This window comes from Argopecten irradians, chromosome 7 (assembly GCF_041381155.1).
Source record: "Argopecten irradians isolate NY chromosome 7, Ai_NY, whole genome shotgun sequence".
In the NCBI taxonomy this organism is placed as follows: domain Eukaryota; kingdom Metazoa; phylum Mollusca; class Bivalvia; order Pectinida; family Pectinidae; genus Argopecten; species Argopecten irradians.
In genome coordinates this window covers 1,091,261-1,103,423 of record NC_091140.1, presented here as the reverse complement: position 1 = coordinate 1,103,423, position 12,163 = coordinate 1,091,261, and the positions used below count along the sequence as shown (strand labels likewise).

At 39.0% G+C, this 12,163-nt stretch overlaps 1 protein-coding gene across 1 annotated transcript in view; it reads left to right on the top strand.

Annotated features, from left to right (window-relative positions):
• LOC138326784 (amyloid beta precursor protein binding family B member 2-like) overlaps positions 1 to 12,163 on the top strand; it is a 99,848-nt gene that overhangs the window by 70,089 nt on the left and 17,596 nt on the right. The window contains exons 6-9 of the mRNA XM_069272787.1: positions 1,881 to 1,924; positions 5,645 to 5,678; positions 6,386 to 6,513; positions 9,196 to 9,440. Of these exons, the coding sequence (XP_069128888.1) occupies positions 1,881 to 1,924; positions 5,645 to 5,678; positions 6,386 to 6,513; positions 9,196 to 9,440 (451 nt within the window). The remainder of the gene's footprint in view (positions 1 to 1,880; positions 1,925 to 5,644; positions 5,679 to 6,385; positions 6,514 to 9,195; positions 9,441 to 12,163) is intronic.

The window sequence follows — 12,163 nt, the reverse complement described above, 5'->3', positions numbered from 1 at the left end:
ATGACATTTCCCTATAATTTGAGTTTCCCTTTGTCATGGGACATTTCCAGTTTTAAAATTTTTTTTTCTTGTCCATAATGTGACATTTCCCTTCATGTAATGTGACATTTCCCTTGTCATGTAATATTGACATTTCCCTTGTCCTGAAACTTTGGACTTTCCATCAGACAAGTGCAATGTTGTGCCCTAGTCATGTAATGTGACATTTCCTTGTCATTTTGTGACATTTTTTTGTCATGTAATGTGACATTTCCCTTGTCATACCATTTCCCTTACCAATAATGTGACATTTCCCTTGTAATGTGACCATTTCCCTAGTCATAAATTTCATTTCCCTTGTCATGTAATGTGACATTTCCCTTGTCATGTAATGTGACATTTCCCTTGTCATGTAATGTGACATTTCCCTTGTCATGTAATGTGACATTTCCCTTGTCATGTAATGTGACATTTCCCTTGTCATGTAATGTGACATTTCCCTTGTCATGTATGTGACATTTCCTTTTTTGTGTCAAAAGTCAGTGTGACATTTCCCATTCATGTTGAATGGACAAAAGTTTCTTTTGTCATTTCCCTATGTATCTTTCTGTATTATTTTTATTTCAGTTTTATGTTCATGTAATGTAGAGCACCCTGTTGGGGACCAGTGCCAGTTCTATATATTGTCCCTTCAGTATTATACCTGTGTGTATTAGTATACTCTGTATACGGGTGATTGATGGACTATTTCCAGCTCTATACTAGAGCAACCCTGTCGCAGGGACCAGAACCAGTTCTATATTTTCCCTTCAGTATTATTCCTGTAATTAGTATATTTGATGGACTATTTCTATCTAACAGAGCACCCTGTCGGGGACCAGAACCATTCTACCCTGAGTTCCACCCCATATTAGTATATTTGTCTATTTCTATCTAACATAGCACCCTACAATAGATTTACCTGTTTCTATTTATCCCTCCAGTATTAACGTGTATATTAGTATGGATTTGATTGACTATTTCTATCTAACAGAGCACCCTGTCAGGGACCAGTACCAGTTCTTCAGTATTACCCTGTATATTGTCCCTTCAGTATTAACCTGTATATTAGTATATATTATATTCGTATATTTGATGGACTATTTCTATCTAACAGAGCACCCTGTCAGGGACCAGTACCAGTTCTATATTGTCCCTTCAGTATTACCTGTATATTAGTATTTTTGATGGACTATTTCTATCTAACAGAGCACCCTGTCAGGGACCAGTACCAGTTCTATATTGTCCCTTCAGTATTACCTGTATATTAGTATATTTGATGGACTATTTCTATCTAACAGAGCACCCTGTCAGGGACCAGTACCAGTTCTATATTGTCCCTTCAGTATTAACTGTATATTAGTATATTTGATGGACTATTTCTATCTAACAGAGCACCCTGTCAGGGACCAGTACCAGTTCTATATTGTCCCTTCAGTATTAACTGTATATTAGTATATTTGATGGACTATTTCTATCTAACAGAGCACCCTGTCAGGGACCAGTACCAGTTCTGTAGTGTCCCTTCAGTATTAACTGTATATTAGTATATTTGATGGACTATTTCTATCTAACAGAGCACCCTGTCAGGGACCAGTACCAGTTCTATATTGTCCCTTCAGTATTAACTGTATATTAGTATATTTGATGGACTATTTCTATCTAACAGAGCACCCTGTCAGGGACCAGTTATCCAGTTCTGTAGTGTCCCTCCAGTGTATTTACCCTGTATCTATTTTATATTTGATGGGACTAGTTCTATCTATACAGAGCACCCTGTCAGGGACCAGTACCAGTTCTGTAGTGTCCCTTCAGTATTACCTGTATATTAGTATATTTGATGGACTATTTCTATCTAACAGAGCACCCTGTCGGGGACCAGTACCAGTTCTATATTGTCCCTTCAGTATTAACTGTATATTAGTATATTTGATGGACTATTTCTATCTAACAGAGCACCCTGTCAGGGGACCAGTACCAGTTCTGTAGTGTCCCTCCAGTATTACCTGTATATTAGTATATTTGATGGACTATTTCTATCTAACAGAGCACCCTGTCAGGGACCAGTACCAGTTCTGTAGTGTCCCTTCAGTATTACCTGTATATTAGTATATTTGATGGACTATTTCTATCTAACAGAGCACCCTGCTGTCAGGGACCAGTACCAGTTCTGTAGTGTCCCTTCAGTATTAACTGTATATTAGTATATTTGATGGACTATTTCTATCTAACAGAGCACCCTGTCAGGGACCAGTACCAGTTCTGTAGTGTCCCTTCAGTATTAACTGTATATTAGTATATTTGATGGACTATTTCTATCTAACAGAGCACCCTGTCAGGGACCAGTACCAGTTCTGTAGTGTCCCTCCAGTATTAACTGTATATTAGTATATTTGATGGACTATTTCTATCTAACAGAGCACCCTGTCGGGGACCAGTACCAGTTCTGTAGTGTTCCCTCCAGTATTACCTGTATATTAGTATATTTGATGGACTATTTCTATCTAACAGAGCACCTGTCAGGGACCAGTACCAGTTCTGTAGGGTCCCTCCCAGTATTTAACTGTATATTTCGTATATATTGATGGACCTATCTAACATGAGCACCCTGTATCAGGGACCAGTACAGTGTCCCTCCAGTTATTTAGTATATTAGTATATTGATGGACTATTTCTATCTAACAGAGCACCCTGTCAGGGACCAGTACCAGTTCTGTAGTGTCCCTCCAGTATTAACTGTATTTTAGTATATTTGATGGACTATTTCTATCTAACAGAGCACCCTGTCAGGGACCCAGTAGTGTCCATCCAGTATTAACTGTATATTAGTATATTTGATGGGACTATTTCTTATCTAACAGAGCACCATGTCAGGGACCAGTACCAGTTCTGTAGTATTACCTGTATATTAGTATATTTGATGGACTATTTCTATCTAAACAGAGCACCCTGTCAGGGACCAGTACCAGTTCTGTAGTGTTCCCCAGTATCACCTGTATATTAGTATATTTGATGGACTATTTCTATCTAACAGAGAGCACCAGTGTCGGGGACCAGTACCATTTTCAGAGATTACCATGTAATGTTATTATTTCTATGGGACTAATCAACAAGCCCCTGTCATACCAGTAACCATTTCCATTCTGTAGATGTGCCTCCAGTATTAACTTACCATTAATAGATGATGGACTATTTCATTCAAATGGACATTCAACCGTGTCCGCCTGTCAGTGACATTTCCTTCAGTACCAGTTAACTATAGGTCATCTCAGTATTTACTGTATATTATATATTTATATGGACTATTTCTATAAAAAGTTATTTGGGCTTTCAATATCGATGTCCAGGGACCAATCGGTTTCTGTTATTATATCAGATACGTCTTTATTCATACTTAACTTTGTTATCGCTATTTCATTCTCAGAAAGACTGCATAGTTCTGTTCATATTTCCATATGTATTTGGGGATATGTATTCTAGGGCCCTAGTTGTGATATTTGCATGGGGACCATATTTCTCTGATCCCGCCAGCAGCCACCCTGGTGATTTTGATACTTAAAGTTTGATGAAGACAATTTCTATTCAACAAGCACTTTCACATTTCCCTTTCTCAAATTTCATATGTAGGTTCCCCTAGGGCCCTAGTTGTGCATATGCATATCTTGACACCAGCACCAATCGGATGAACAAGATGGCCGCCAGTGCCATCTTGGATTTTGATACTTTTGTTTGTTATCGCTATTTCTCAGATTTTGGACTGATTTCTATTAACTCAATTTCTCAAATTTCATATTAGGAATAATATTGCCTAGTTGTGCATATTTCATATACCCTGTCAGGGACCAGTGGGATAATGGTTAACAAGATGTGGCCAGGCAGTATATTTGATCTTGATGGACTATTTTTATATACTTAATTTGTTATCGCTATTTGCACCAGAAAGTACTGGGGATCCAGTTCTCTATATGTCCCTTCAGTATTACATATTAGTATATTTGATGGGCCTATTTCTATCAACAGAGCACCCTGTCGGATGTAAGAACCAGTAGCCAGATGTACCAGTTCCAGTGGGAACTTCAGGATTAACTGTATATTAGTATATTTTATGGACTATTTCTATCTAACAGAGCACCCTGTCAGGGACCAGTACCAGTTCTGATTAGGTTCCCCAGGGCTAGGTTGCTGTAATTATTATGTATTTGATGGACTATTTTATCTAACAGAGCACCCTGGGATCAGGGACCAGTACCAGTTCTATGTAGTGTCCTTGGGATTATGTATATTAGTATATTTGATGGACTATTTCTATCTAACAGAGCACCCTGTAGGGACCAGTACCAGTTATTTGTTTCTCCCTTCCCTTAGTATTAACTGTATATTAGTATATTTGATGGACTATTTCTATCTAATAGAGCACCCTGTCGAGGATGTAAGTTCTGTAGTGGTAACCCTCTAGTAAGTACGATGTAAATAGGTGTTTGGGACGCTATCTAACAGAGCATGGATGGCCAACGGACAGTTGATGTGTAGTGTCCCTCAGTATTAAACTGTATATGTAGTATATTTGATGGACGATGTGTGTGCGAAAAGCTGGGGAGATGTAGATACAAAGTTAGGGGTTGCTGGTGAGGTGTAAGTACGATGTGGTGGAACACTGGGGAGATGTAAGTATGATGTGCTGGGATGCTAGGGAGATGTAAGTACAAAGTTAGGGGTTGCTGGTGAGGTGTAAGTACGATGTGGTGGAACGCTGGGGAGATGTAAGTATGATGTGGTGGGACGCTAGGGAGATGTAAGTACAAAGTTAGGGGTTGCTGGTGAGGTGTAAGTACGATGTGTGTGGAACGCTGGGGAGATGTAAGTATGATGTGGTGGGACGCTAGGGAGATGTAAGTACAAAGTAAGGGTTGCTGTGGGTGTAAGTACGATGTGGTGGAACGTGGCGAGATGTAAGTATGATGTGGTGGACGCTAGGGAGATGTAAGTACAAGTTAGGGGTTGCTGTGATGTGGTGGAAGCTGGGGAGATGTAGTACAAAGTTAGGGTTGCTGTGAGGTGTAAGTACGATGTGGTGGAACCTGGGAGATGTAAGTATGATGTGTGGAGCTAGGGAGATGTAAGTACAAAGTTAGGGGTTGCTGGTGAGGTGTAAGTACGATGTGGTGGAACGCTGGGGAGATGTAAGTATGATGTGGTGGGACGCTAGGGAGATGTAAGTACAAAGTTAGGGGTTGCTGGTGAGGTGTAAGTACGATGTGGTGGAACGCTGGGGAGATGTAAGTATGATGTGGTGGGACGCTAGGGAGATGTAAGTACAAAGTTAGGGGTTGCTGGTGAGGTGTAAGTACGATGTGGTGGAACGCTGGGGAGATGTAAGTATGATGTGGTGGGACGCTAGGGAGATGTAAGTACAAAGTTAGGGGTTGCTGGTGAGGTGTAAGTACGATGTGGTGGAACGCTGGGGAGATGTAAGTATGATGTGGTGGGACGCTAGGGAGATGTAAGTACAAAGTTAGGGGTTGCTGTTGAGGTGTAAGTACGATGTGGTGGAACGCTGGGGAGATGTAAGTATGATGTGGTGGAATGCTAGGGAGATGTAAGTACAAAGTTAGGGGTTGCTGTTGAGGTGTAAGTACGATGTGGTGGAACGCTGGGGAGATGTAAGTATGATGTGCTGGGACGCTAGGGAGATGTAAGTGATAGTCTTTTATGACTTAAGTGAACCAAATGTAAGTTGTGAAGGAAAAAAGTCAGCAATATTTAAAATCTTACTGTACACATGGTACATTAATCTGTTGCAGTAAACATGCATATGCCTTTTTATCCTCTGAGTTCATTATTGTGTCATGATTCACATGTACAATGCTAATGTTAGAAGTATCACATGCTGAAAAAGATAATGATTGTTTAATTCATGGAAAAGGGGAGTATATATACAACTGAACTCTTCCCTAGAAAAGGGAAGGGCGCTTATAGGAGAAGGGTGCTAATTACAGTGAATATGGTAAAAAGTTTTTAATTTTTAATTGAATTCCTATATTACTGAGCTTTGAAATGAGTACAATGCAAAAAGATTATTATACAGCACTGAAAATTGTAAATAATAAAAATAAATTCAGGAAACTGTCAATTAAAGCACTTGGAATTGTAATAAAGTGTTTTGAACAATTGACTTTGAGTTTAAGATATACAAATGGACTCTTCGGAATTTTGAGGGTTATAATAAGTGTTAAGGTTATAGCCAGAATCAATGTCAAGGTCATCATCAGAAACTTAATGTCAAGGTCATGAATTTTAGGGAATGTCTAAAGTCAAATTAAATGTTGGTAATATGATGTTAGAGCCAGAACTTTGATATTGTTGACAGGGTAAGGATCTATACCTGGATCTGGACAGACACAGTCTCCGGCTGGTGGACACCCAGGACTTCTCCACGCTTAACTCACAACCGATCCAGTCCATCAGGGTCTGGGGGGTCGGCCGTGATAATGGCAGGTAAGCAGTACAACTACTCTAGTCCATCAGGGTCTGGGGGGTTGGCCATGATTATGGCAGGTAAGCAGTACAACCACTCTAGTCCATCAGGGTCTGGGGGGTCAGCCGTGATAATGGCAGGTAAGCAGCACAACCTCTCTAGTCCATCAGGGTCTGGGGGGATCAACCATGATAATGGTAAACTACATGCATGTATTACAATTTTTCAAAGCTTAAGTGGAAGAAGAAAGAGGCAAAGGAATTAGGGGAGGGGGGGGGAGTTGGGGGTTCAGCTATGATAGTGAATTGGGGGGAGTTGGGGGTTCAGCTGTGATAGTGAATTGGGGGGAGTCGGAGGTTCAGCTATGATAGTGAATTGGGGGGAATCGGAGGCTCAGCTGTGATAGTGAATTGGGGGGAGTCGGAGGTTCAGCTATGATAGTGAATTGGGGGGAATCGGAGGTTCAGGTGTGATAATGAATTGGGGGGAGTCGGAGGTTCAGCTATGATAGTGACAGCTTAGAGCATCAGAAACGATTTTAATTGTAAAAATGATTGATTGGAAATAATTTTGAAATATCAGTTTTGTCTTAGAAGAAATATTTTTTTTATAATTTTTTTATAAATCAATTTCATGTCTCTAGAGTTAACATTAAAAACAGTAACATTATTTAGATAATTGATTTAAGTATAGAGTGATCACAGACACATTAAATTTTCACTAGAAATTCTTCAGGCTAGGATTTGATTGGATAAAGGAAGGAGAAAACACAAACCTTTGGCGTCTTCCAAGTCTAGGAAAACATCACCTTTGTGTTATGTTCAGAACATGAATTACTCTAATTTGATTGTAATGTATAAATAACATGATTTGTCTCCCTTGGTGCCAGCCTCACTGTTACTAGGGGCCATACATTGTTGACTAACAATACATTGTTGACTAAATTGTTATATTTGTTTTTATCTCCAATTTTGTGCTTTCCGTTGACAGGGAAAGGTAAAATAGGCAGCATGATCCTGTTTTTATTGTCGTCAGTGTGTGTCACCTGTTGTTTGTTCTGTACCCTCAGATTCTCATATCTCTTATCATGTTAGCACAACTACCAGGGGAATTTAATCAGCCTCATCGGACACACATTTTCACATACTAAATTCAATTTATTACAGACATGTTTTGAAGAAATTCAATTTTGAATGCTTCGACTGAATGTATCGCTTACGACACAATTCTGTTTGTTCTCTCATTTTTGTTTTTTGTATGAAAGACCTTGTCTTGAAATTCAATAAATGTGTTCAATTTTAGTGCAGTTTTACTTTTGATTATTCTATTAAATATTTTAAAATCTTTTTTCCAAGATCTGTTCGTTTTCACACAAAATATTAATGTCATTTCACTGCTCAGCCTTGTTGAAATTTTCTCTTTATTACAATTTTATCAGGAGGCATTTATAGTAATTACTGTTCTGTTCTCAGTTGTTGTGATGAGACTTGTTAGATCGGGAGAAAATACAAATAAAGTGGATCTTATAAACAGTTATTTTGATTATCAGAATGTATTTATGGCCTTAATGACGTTATTAGGTAAAATAATCTGAAATATTTAGTTTAGACCACAGTTTTTACTAAATATTTTAGCTATTCATTATTAGAATGTGGTTTCTGCATGATGTGTCAGTAATATACAGACTATCATAGTTAACCTAGCTATAGGCTATCTCATATTGTTCTTTCAGCTCCAAGTATAAAACAAAAGTTTCCAATACAGATGTTTTCAGGCATTTTATGTAATTAGAAATTTCATCATCGTGCGTGGCTAGAATTTGGTGTAAGGTATTTATATCATACAGTCCTATAAAACTGTTGGTTTTAGATTGGAAGAGGTAATGGGGAGGGTTGGTCTGTCTGGAGGCAGTGTAATCATGTTGTGATATCATATATATATGTCTGGAGGCAGTGTAATCATGTTGTGATATCATATATGTCCAGTGGTCTATCAACATCCAATCCCGTAAATACTTTGAACACTAAATAAAATGTGAAGTTATTTGATAAAATATGGTTTAGCCGAGGGCTAGTTTGGTTCTGAAATGTTTCTGAAATGTTATAATCTCATGGAGGAGAAATGGTGTAAATTTCATGTGAATTTTGCTAAACATTATGTGAAATTAGATAATATTGATTTTTGTGGTAAAGCATTTACCTTAAACAGATCAAATTATTCTGACTGCACAAAAATTAAATGGATTTCTATAATATTAATGTCAAGATTTAATTTTGGAAAATGATTTTCTCAGACAATCTAACTGAAGGCTGAACAATGAAATGTTGATATTCAATATATACATGTACACTCGGTTATCGGTGTTGTTTTCTCTTTCAGTTTACATTTGTTTTTCATCTTTTGTTTTTGTTTTGGCTCTGATTTCAGTTTTTGGTCTATTATGCTTATGTCTCTAATTAGTGTCTGTAAATTAATGTGACTATATCCATAACCAGTTAAACTTTAAACAGTCTGTGAGATTGTCTTTTATACAAAATAGAATAAAACTATTGTCTGGGTTGATCTGTCAAGATAAAATGTGTGATTTTCTGTAGTAAATGGTTAACCAGGTTTGCGTTTGCACTTAATATATAAAGATTTATTAAAGTTTTGTTTTGGACATCTGACATATTTGGTCCTAATTTTGATTTGAAAACTTCCAGAGACTTTGCTTACGTGGCCCGAGAGAAACAGACAAAGAAACACATGTGTCATGTGTTCCGATGTGACACACCTGCACGACAAATAGCCAACTGTCTGCGTGATATCTGTAAAAAGATAATGATGGAGCGACGCCTACAGGAGAACGCCGTCGTACAGCGCCTCAGTCGACCCACAGACCTACCTAACCTCGGCAAATCTACAGAACCTAATGGACAAAAACTGTCCTTCCAGTCCCTGTACAACAGTGAGTCACAGTCACAAATATTTCTGTTTAATAGACCCTGTGTTATTTCCTAAATATGTACAAGGTCCTGTGTTATTCCTTAAATATTTTGTGGGCACATGGTCCTGCGGTATTTTCTAAATGTGTACAGGACCGTATGGTATTTTTTAGCCCACCATCATCAGATGGTGGGCTATTCAAATCGCCCTGCGTCCTTGGTCTGTCGTCCGTCGTCCGTCGTCCGTCCGTAAACAATGCTTGTTATCACTATTTCTTAAAAACTGCTGCAGGGATTTTGTTCAAACTTCACATGGAGGGTCCCCTTGGTCCATATTTGTGCCATACAGATATTGAGGCTGATCGGAAAAACAAGATGGCCGCCAGGCAGCCATCATTGATTTTGGCAGTTGAAGTTTGTTATTGATATTTCTTGAGAACAACTGAAGGGATTTTGTTCAAACTTCACATGGAGGTTACCCTTGGTCCTTAGTTGTGCCATACAGATTTTGAGGCTGATCGGAAAAACAAGATGGCCGCCAGGCAGCCATCATTGATTTTTGGCAGTTTGAAGTTTGTTATTGATATTTCTTGAGAACAACTGAAGGGATTTTGTTCAAACTTCACACATGGAGGTTACCCTTGGTCCCTAGTTGTGCCATACAGATTTTGAGGCTGATAGGAAAAACAAGATGGCCACCAGGCGGCCATCTTGGATTTTGATAGTTAAGGTTTGATATCCCCATTTCTCAAAAAGTGCTGAAGGGATCTTTCTCAAATTTGATATGTATGTTCCCCTAGGGCCCTTGTTGTCCATATTGCATTTTTGGATCAATCGGTGAACAAGATGGCCGCCAGGCTGCCATCTTGGATTTCGATAGTTGAAGTTTGTTATGGCTATTTCTCAGATAGTACTGAAGGGATCTGTCTCAAATTTCATATGTAGGTTCCCCTATTGACCTAGTTGTGCATATTGCATTTTGGAACCGATCGGTTAACAAGATGGCCGCCAGGCAGCCATCTTGGATTTTGTTATTCAAAGTTTGTTATCGCTATTTCTCAGAAAGTACTGAAGGGATCTGTCTCAAAATTCATATGTAGGTTCCCCTAGGGCCCTAGTTGTGCATATTGTGATTTGGGACCGATCGGTCAACAAAATTGCTGCCAGGCAGCCATCTTGGATTTTGATAGTTAAAGTTTGTTATCGCTATTTCTCACAAAGTACTGAAGGGATCTGTCTCAAATTTCATACGAAAGTTCCCCTAGGGCTCTAGTTGTGCATATTGTGTTTCTGGACCGATGGATCAACAAGATGGCCGCCAGGCAGCCATCTTGGATTTTGATAGTCAAAGTTTGTTATCGCTTTTTCTCAGAAAGTACTGAAGGGATCTGTCTCAAATTTCATATGTAGGTTCCCCTAGGGCTCTTGTTGTGCATATTGCGTTTTGGGACCGATCGGTCAACAAGATGGCCGCCAGGCAGCCATCTTGGATTTTGATAGTTAAAGTTTGTTATCGCTATTTCTCACAAAGTACTGAAGGGATCTGTCTCAAATTTCATATGTAGGTTCCCCTAGGGCCCTAGTTGTGCATATTGCATATTGAGACTGATCAACCAACAAGATGGCCACCAGGCAGCCATCTTGGATTTTGATATTCAAAGTTTGTTATCGCTTTTTCTCAGAAAGTACTGAAGGGATCTGTCTCAAATTTCATATGTAGGTTCCCCTAGGGCTCCAGTTGTGCATATTGCGTTTTGGGACCGATCGATCAACAAGATGGCCGCCAGGCAGCCATCTTGGATTTTGATAGTTAAAGTTTGTTATCGCTATTTCTCACAAAGTACTGAAGGGATCTGTCTCAAATTTCATATGAAAGTTCCCCTATTGCCTTAGTTGTGCATATTGTGTTTTGGGACCGATCGATCAACAAGATGGCCACCAGGCAGCCATCTTGGATTTTGATAGTAAAAGTTTGTTACTGCTATTTCTCACAAAGTACTGAAGGGATCTGTCTCAAATTTCATATGCAAGTTCCCCTAGGGCCCTAGTTGTACATATTGCATTTTTGGACTGATCATTAAACAAGTTTGCCGTCAGGCAGCCATCTTGGATTTTGATAGTTAAAGTTTGTTATCGCTATTTCTCAGAAAGTACAGAAGGGATCTGTCTCAAATTTCATATGTAGGTTCCCTTAGGGCCCTAGTTGTGCATAATGCATTTTGGGACCGATCGAACAACAAGATGGCCGCCAGGCAGCCATCTTGGATATTGATAATTAAAGTTTGTTATCGCTATTTCTCAGAAAGTGCTGATGGGTTCTGTCACAAATTTCATATGTTGGGACCGATAGATCAACAAGATGGCCGCCAGGCAGCCATCTTGGATTTTGATAGTTGAAGTTTGTTATCGCTATTTCTCAGAAAGTACTGAAGGGATCTGTCTCAAATTTTATATGTAGGTTTCCCTAGGGCCCTATTTAGGCATATTGCGATTTGGGACCGATCCATCAACAAGATGGCCACCAAGGAGCCATCATAAATTTTGCTAGTTGAAGTTTGTTACTGCTATTTCTCAGAAAGTACTGAAGTGATCTGTCTCAAATTTTGTTTGTAGAATGTTTGAAAAAGTTTGAAAAGCAGAGAAAAGATCCATCTTTCCATTGTCAGACATAGATCATTCTTTGGTGGGCGCCAAGATCCCTCTGGGATCTCTTGTCTCTATATGTACAAGACTCTGTGGTATTCCT